At 36.6% G+C, this 8,424-nt stretch overlaps 1 protein-coding gene across 1 annotated transcript; it reads right to left on the bottom strand.

The window, feature by feature from the left end:
• Nucleotides 1–363: 363 nt before the first annotated feature.
• On the bottom strand, nt 364–1,832 carry LOC139867485 (homeobox-leucine zipper protein HAT7-like). Its single transcript, XM_071855851.1, has 3 exons — nt 1,760–1,832; nt 1,303–1,688; nt 364–717 (listed from the first exon to the last, which is right to left on the bottom strand). The coding sequence occupies exons 1-3, from the start codon at nt 1,830–1,832 to the stop codon at nt 379–381; spliced, it is 798 nt and encodes a 265-aa protein (XP_071711952.1). The 3' UTR covers nt 364–378.
• Between the last annotated feature and the right edge of the window lie 6,592 nt (nt 1,833–8,424).

The raw sequence follows: 8,424 nt of genomic DNA on the forward strand, positions 1-8,424 counted from the left end.
AAAGAATAATTCAATAAAGTTCTATTATATTCCTACTTTATATATGTAAGAACAAAATGATAGGTAAAAAAAAGTGATAAAACTGAAAAGTAAACAAAAATTATAATCTAATGATGATATTATGAAACTGTATATTTTTTATCGGTGACAATAGATTTAGGATGAAATGAGTAGATTTTAGAAGATACATATTTTATTTTACAACATAAAAAGAAATCAGTAGTTAACTTATAAGACCTCCTTTTGAACAGATAATTATGAAAAGATTGAATGCACAAATATACACCAATTACTTACATTACCAAAAGGAAGATTTAAAAGAAACAAAAATGTAAAGATAAAAAGAAGGAAATTTTGGGAAAATTAATAAAAGATATATTATAGATCATGTTGAGAATGGTTCTGTTCAGCTTCAGGCCATGGCCAAAAAGCTGGTTGATCCTCCATAACATTAAGCATGTTGCAATAACCTTCATGATCTCCATTAACCACTGTTTGAGTCAACGGTTGACCAAGAAGATACGGCGTCGTCGTTAAACCACCGATCATGGATAAACCGGTTGGATGATTGTTTGAAATCTGGTTGTAAAATATGGTGGTGTTATCTTCACAACTATTATCAGTACTTCCATTGTTGCTCCATGATCCTTCTGTTTCTTTGTTTAAATTGACCATAGTTCGATATCCGTTTATCTCTTGACCCTTTAAGGCCATCAACTGAAATCAAATATCAAGAATTTAAGAACCCTAAAACTTTGAAAAGTCACGGACCAAACAATATAAAAAGGTACATATCTCTATACAAACAAAATTATACTGAATTTCTATTCATTCATATTCATATTATAAATTAAATTCAGTTTTTAATCCTCAAATGAAGTGACCTATATTGATGATTTTAGTGTTATTAATCATTTTGTGTGATGGTGATTTACTTAAGAAAAATTAATATCTAGTTAAACTTTATTACAAGTTAGGAGACTGTGTAGTGCATGCTTGTTTAAGTTAACTAGAGTTAAATTGAAAGATTATATTTGTAAGTTGGTGTCTTTTTTGACCAAAAGACACAACTCTTCATAAAATGGTATCAATCTAACTTCATGAAAAGATGTTTTTCATGAACTTATAATTTACGCTTAGTTTAATTAAGGATAATTTCTGGTTGTCTCATCCTAAACATCATGTGGGACAACATAAAAAACCAAACCAAATTCTTATACCATAAGTTATATCTTATAGAAATCGTATGCTAATAAAAAAATCTGTACACACAGTTAATACATAAATATAATTTAAAGTTACCTGTGCATGAAGTTTGTTGTTATGGCTCTTGAGTGCATCATTATCAGCTTTAATGTAATCAAATTGTCTCTTCAACACATTATAATCTTTCTCTAACTGTTTAGTCTTGTATCTAGCTCTTCTGTTTTGAAACCATATAGCCACTTGTCTTGGCTGCAACCCTAAAGCTCGAGCCAACTGTCGTTTTCTTTCGGGTTCGAGTTTATTTCCTAACTCAAAGCTTTTCTCCAAAGCCTTCACTTGTTCGATATTCAATCTCCTTTTCTTTTCTCCTAATTGTGACCCTTCATCTTCTGACGTGTCACAGTCCCCAGCCGCATTTGTTTCTTCACATCCTTCTCTCCCTGAATACGACACCGATCTACTAATCATAGTTGATTCGATACCTGCAAAATTATGATTAGAAATTAAATGACACACACACAAAAAAAAAACACAAACAGACACAAAAATGTACCTTGAAAATGATGAGGATTGTGGTGGTGATCTTCATAGCCAAAGAACATGGGTTCAGGTGGGAGAAAGGACATGAAAAGGGAAATTCAAATTTGATTTTAATTATGTGATTATTAAAGAAAACTGAATTATGAATAATGTTAGGAATATGTGATATGGTTTATAGTAGTGTGTAATGTGTTGTGTTTTGATGTGAGAGTTGTCTAATGTGGATGAAAGTGGGAAAACCATACAAACAGCAATAACTTGTTGGATACTTACAAGAGACATAAGGTTTTATATTGTATTATTTTCTATGTTAAAGATAACAAATTGTAATGTTAATCTCAATCTTAATATAAATAAAATATCACTTAGTTGATTTATGTATATGTCAATATCATGTAGTACTACGTAAATTAACGCCCACGAAGAAGTGATTTGCTTTTGTGTTTTTTTTTCTTTTTTTAAAAAAATACACTAATATTAAAGTTATACACGTTTGAAACATATTTCAGTTTTCAAAGTTATATCAAGTTATCAACTACAAATACGAAGTATTTCATTGTAAATTGTAACAAACATTATGAAGTATATTTTTTTTTTTTTTGAAAAGCTAGCTTTTTATTATATAATACATCGCCAAGATTACATCACTAAAACACCAAAAGTTCACAAGGGGCGAACTAAAATGTAAGTAAATATGTATACGAAACTGAAATAATTAAAAATGTTATCATAAACGTAATAATTAGATTGTTAATAAATAATCAAGATAAGATAATATTGAAACGATCTAACCGATATTAGGTTAAACTAGGCTTGTGTTTGACACAATTCCCTTAAACAGATTCTTCGTCTGTTCCCAGGGCACACCGGTCCGAAGCAGCGTACTGCCGAACTTGAACATTTGCTGAAAGGTAACAGGAACGAGGAGACCTTGTTGCGGCTGAGAGGAAACTCAAATCATATAAGAATACTTATACGATTTTTGGTGTGTCTTTCTTCAACCCTAAAGACTCATATTTATAGTTGGAACAATAACATTAAGTTTGATCTCACTTCCTATGTGAGACAAATTTCAACCTTAAAATCCTTTCAAATTTTGCACAACCAAGCGACTTTGAGATTCGATATCTCGTTGATATGACTACTAAGATGCGACTGAAACGGACAATTTTATTCGTGCGATGACGTTAGGTTGCAAGACGTTTAGAATCAGCTGATCAAAGTAGCAATCAGTGGTTTATTATTTATATTTTGCGGGGCCTAAATTTACTTTTGACTTTCTAATGTAGAAGGTGTAAATTAACCTAGGGTCGTGCTTTTGAATGGTTTAACGAATTGAAGATCAAGTGAATAATTGTCTTTAGTTAAATTACCTGGGTAAAGATAGTAGTTTGGTTTAAACTAATAGTCCTAAATGCGGAAAAGTAAATAAAGTGAAAGGATATCCGGAGTATGCAGATCAGGGAAATGTTGACCAAGATATTAGTTTGGCCTGTGGAAAGGTAATTATGTTGATGTTAAAGCTATGATTGGAATGGTGTAGATCTGGTTGGATGAGCCAATTACATAGACCTACTTATCTCTAGACTCTCAGAGTTCTCGTTGAGTAGTGAAAAGTATGTCACTTGGTTGTATAATTGAAAGGTAACCATACCTCAGAGGTTATCCTCAGTAAAGCACTAGGTTTATTAGTGAGTTGAGTTCTAATCCTAAACCTCGTTATCAGTTTAGTTAACTGAATAACAACGTGTCGTGTTGATTGAACACTGATCACAAACGGAAAAGAGTCCTTCGGGTTAAGTTGACAAAACCTTAAATGGAAACTAATAACCATTTCATCATACTAATAAGATCAAACCAAATCAAACATTATACAGCATTACAATTGATATACTGAAAGTAAAGCAGATAGAAACCTAGCAGATACCTAAACGGTTGATATGACTTAATACTAGGGCAACAATCTAACAAGAACATGCAATAGGTTTGGATCATATAGTCAAGGCAGTACCTAGATCTTAACAGCTCCTAAAAGGTTTCCTTGGAACAGTCAATAGGCATACTAGGTCATTCATGTCTCAATTCCTAAGTTCCGTGTCCTAAAAGCGCATTAGATGCCTTTTGGGAACTCCGGCCATACCGAGTTCATGGAATCTTCAGATACAGTATAACCAGGGGTCTTAATCCTATGAAGTAGCTAAGTTCATATGGGTGAAAAAGTCCAGATCACAACCTAGGTTGGTCAATCCTTAAGATGCTAGCATACAAATCTATCAGATTCACAAGTTCAGCATAACAATAGTAACTGTACTAATTTAACATAACTACGCTAACCCAAACTTATATCATGGAAACATACAGGTTAATTAAGATAACATGGTAATATCGAAACGCATTATTAAACATAAAAGGTAAGAATACATGTTTAATACAAAAGACAAGCGCTTCGGATAAAAACCTGAAAAGGCTGAAGAAATCTGCCCGAGATCGCAGGGACTCGCCGGGATATCCTCCGGAAAATAAAAGCTAAGCTAGCTACTATTAAAAACTAACTAAAAAGCTTGAAAATATAAAATGAATTGCAAATTGAGTGTATGTTGAAATGGATGAATAGAGCCCTTTAAATAGACTTGAAATTTTCCAGCAAACGGCTGGCAGGCCGTTTGGCAAGCCGTTTGCTGTGCCCGTTTGGTCAGATCAGCCGTTTGTTGTGCCCGTTTGCTTGACCCGTGTTGCAAGCCGTTTCCCATATAGGCAATCCGTTTGGCAGCCTGATTGGCTTGCCTGGTCAGCTGAAATCACTGGATCGTAACTTGATTTCTTGTCTTTCACCGTTTTCGCTCTAGAATCTTCGTTTTAGCTCTGTTTTACTTGATTTTTTTTGCATCGCCTTCGTAATTACTAAATCTACAAAATCAACTGACAAAGCAATTAAGTTGCGATAAAGTTTGGAACTTTATAGATTTAGGGCCTAATATCGGGGGTAAAAACGTGACTTTTTGGCCGATATCAAATACCCCACACTTAGCTTTGCTTGTTCTCAAGCAAAAAGAGGGAATATAAGGTTCTTTCTAATAAATTCTTCCTTGCCCACCCGTGGATCCTTTTATTATGCTTTTATCAGAAGTCGTCACATCTTTCGAAAGTATTAGAAAAAGTTTCGAACTTCGATGATTTTGGTTGCTAGATTTCAATCGCGTCCATAGTGAAAAAGGCGTACTTTCCAACTCTCAGATGTAGAGTATACATGCCCAGGCTCCTCACTAGTGGATCAATCATATCATTCAAGTGTTTGGGGTGCCCTAATCTAGTTGTATTGTCGCTCAGAAGCCAGTCTTGTAACAATTCTCATCATAGGCTTGGTAAAGCATCGATATCTCCACCGGTTAAGTAAGAACGGAACTGATCTTCTCCCTGGGCATTCTTTCAAGAGGAAGAGGGTTAATTATAGGGTTGGTTGAGGAGTTTATGGAAAGGTGAAAAGGTGTCCAGATCTTCTGATTTAAACAGAGAATTGATAAATTTCGATTCTTCAGAGTATCTATTTTGGATAGAGAATGGCTTAAATTCCGTAAGAGTTTCTTCGAAAGATGCAGATTTTGCTAAGACTTTGTCTAGAATTTTTCTTTGGCTCTTCCGGCAATTCTTCTTTGGACAACTTCTCGGGTTTTTCTTGCCTTTATTTAGAGACTTTGCTCTTTCATCATCAATTTTTTTATCGGCATACCCTTTCTTCATAACTTTTGTTATTTAATCTTGGTGCCCAGAGAGGAAGTGATAATGCACCGAAAATAGGTCTTTGACCTATCAAAAACAGTCAGGGGTTCGAAATCTTTTAACAAGTGCTTTTGAAGCGAATTTGATCGATCTATCTCTATCAATTTCTGGATCTTTTGATAAGCGGAAAGGGAATGAAGGTGAATGGGTAGTGTATTTTGGGAGTGAATTTGGGGTGAATATTTCTGATTCATCAACTCTTTATGTGAGTTGGTCGGTTTAAATTGCGTGGAGTGGAAATGGAAATGGATGGCTTTTTGTCTTCTCTATTCAGAATGATTTTGGAAGGAGTATCGCACCTGCACCACGTATGGTGCTTACTAACCATTGGCTTCAAAACGTATGTCAAAACCAAGTTCTAACTTAAACCGTACACTGGCACGCTCATCAATTGAATTGACAAAGTACTGTAGATTTGATGGGTCATACATATACTTTGGGTCCAAGAGTCCTCACTTTTTGGGAGTAGGGGTCGTGCTTGGTCATGCGTAGCCTTTGATATATTTTTTTGAAAGAAATCTTTTGTCATAAATCATGAGTTTTAGCTTAATCGTTCCGTTCTAGTAAATGTTCCGAAAACTAATTTCTAGCAATTTTATAGAATCTTTTGGGTAAAACGTGGTAAGAATTTTTCGAAATTACCTAAATATTCTTTGCTAGTCACTTTTAGACAAAAGAATTTTTCAAAACTTTAGCATTTTATGGTTACTTATCCTTAAACCTTTACCCAATACCCCACACTTAGAAGAACATTATCCCTAATGTTCTCTGAGAAAGAATATTTTAATATTTTATAAATTAAGGACAGTGTTTCTAGAATCTCCAAGTTTGGTGCGGGGATGACCCCACACTTAGAGATTTTAGTGCGTGATAATTGAAAATATATTTGAGAAAATATTACTTCCCTACGGTCAGGTTACTCTCTTAGTGTTGGGCTTTCCTATGGTCGAGCTCCTAATGCTGGAAATGACCAGTCTCTTTAATAAAATTCTGCATGAAGGGCAAAAGAGAGTAGCATTTCCACTAGATATATAACTTTTTATACAATGCTTTTAAAAATTAAATTGAAAGAAAATTAATAAAGCTGTCTACGGAATACTATCCTGGTTATCGTGTCAAGCGGTGTCTGCGAGGTATCCATTAGGTCCCAAGATATCATCGTCATCCTCAATTCTCGACAAATACTCACGTGGCTGTCCTACATCCAACTCGGGACTCAAAAGTGTGTCTAGACAAAGGTCCGATGGCAGCTCCAGGTGTGATAGGCTCGGGAAAGGCTCCTCATCAGGGATGCTCCTGGTAATCTCAAAAACCTGGGCTGTGGGTGGCTCTACTGAGATAGGCACTATCACTAAGTGGCAGCCCTCAGGTGGCTCACGAACAGGGACCGTCTCAATGACTGGAGTAGGCGAAACAGCTAATACAGGCGGAATGATGGGAGCAGCGTGAGCTGGAACGATGGCTGAGGCAACTGAATGGACTGAGACTGGAGTGGAGCGCCTGGGAGTAGCTTGTCGTGTTTGCAAAATATGGCGTGCTAGTCTGAATGACGAATGGCCTAGAGTACTCTTGGGCATTCCTTTACGCTGAAGGTATGCTCTGAGAGCTTGGTAAAGCCTCTGCTGGTCTCTAAGTAATGCCTAAGTGATATCTGGGTCATTCAAGGTGGCTCGATAATGAATCATAGTCTGCGGCTCATGTGTCTCTAGTAGTTCTGGATACTCAGCGAGACTCGAAGCTAAATGCCTGGAGCGTCGTACTGGAGGAGCTCGTTGTGCCGTACTGATGTCCTCCTCAACACTTTCAAGGATCATATACCTTGGACCTAACTTTGTTGTAGATGGCCTAAACTGATCTGTGCGGCTTTCCGATAGGTAGACTCTGGGAGTCCTTCTCCTGCGAACTGGAATACAATAGGAAGCTCCTGAACTTGGCATTTTGCCTGGATACATTCAACAAACTCGTAAGTACTAAGCGTAAGTATGACGCTTACGGTTAGTGCACACAGATAATATTTTTGTAGACTGAAAATAATTTGATATAAAAACTTATAAAATAAAAAGGATAAGCAAGGGGTGCCTCCCAAGAGCGCTTTGTTTATTAAGTCATTAGAGCTCGACTTCTTCTGGTATGTCTTCAGAATGGATCAAAGGAGAAGAGATGTGCCTCCTTGTTGTGGTCTTCTAGATAAGCTTTCAATCGGTGACCGTTGACTTTGAAGTTTCCAGCAGGTCCTTCTAATTCTACAGCTTGGTGTAGAAAAGCATGTATAACTTTGTATGGCCCACTCCATCTTGATCCGAATTTTCCAGCGAATTTCTTGAATCGGGAATTAAAGAGTAGAACTTTATCTCCGGGAGCGAACTTTGTAGGTATCAGTTTTGTATGGTGGGTTAGCTTCGTTCGTTCCTTGTAGATATATGAAGTCACGTAAGCTTGGTCTCTTAATTCAGCGAGTTCATTCATCTGCATCTTCCCATGCCTAGCGGTTACTGAAGGATCAAGGTTACAGGTTTCAATGCCCAGAGAGCTTTATACTCTAGTTCCAGCGGAAGGTGATAGGCTTTCCCATAGATCATGCGGTAGGGTGTAGTTCCTAGAGGATTCTTGTAAGCAGCCTGGAAAGCCCACAGAGCATCGTCTAGTTTCTCGGCCCATTTATTCCCATGATGGCCAATGGTGCGTTCTAGAATTCTCTTGAGTGCTCTGTTAGTGACTTCTGCTTGTCTCTTAGTCTGCAGATGATAGGCAGTGGATATTTTGTGGGTAACTCCGTATTGTTGCATCACCTTCATAATTTGGGTATTACAGAAGTGTGTGCCACTATCACTTATTATAGCGCTGAGAGCTCCAAATCGGCAGAAGAGTCTTTTCAAGAAGTTGGTGACGATATTTGTTGGA

Source organism: Rutidosis leptorrhynchoides, chromosome 9 (assembly GCF_046630445.1).
Source record: "Rutidosis leptorrhynchoides isolate AG116_Rl617_1_P2 chromosome 9, CSIRO_AGI_Rlap_v1, whole genome shotgun sequence".
Taxonomy (NCBI): Eukaryota; Viridiplantae; Streptophyta; class Magnoliopsida; order Asterales; family Asteraceae; genus Rutidosis; species Rutidosis leptorrhynchoides.

Bases quoted from the DNA above. Each gene is read 5' to 3' on its own strand.
- LOC139867485 (XM_071855851.1), bottom strand. From the start codon at position 1,832: ATGTCCTTTCTCCCACCTGAACCCATGTTCTTTGGCTATGAAGATCAC. The intron at 1,689-1,759 runs GTACATTTTTGT...ATAATTTTGCAG, and splicing joins CAATCCTCATCATTTTCAAG to GTATCGAATCAACTATGATT. The intron at 718-1,302 runs GTAACTTTAAAT...ATTTGATTTCAG, and splicing joins ACAACAAACTTCATGCACAG to TTGATGGCCTTAAAGGGTCA.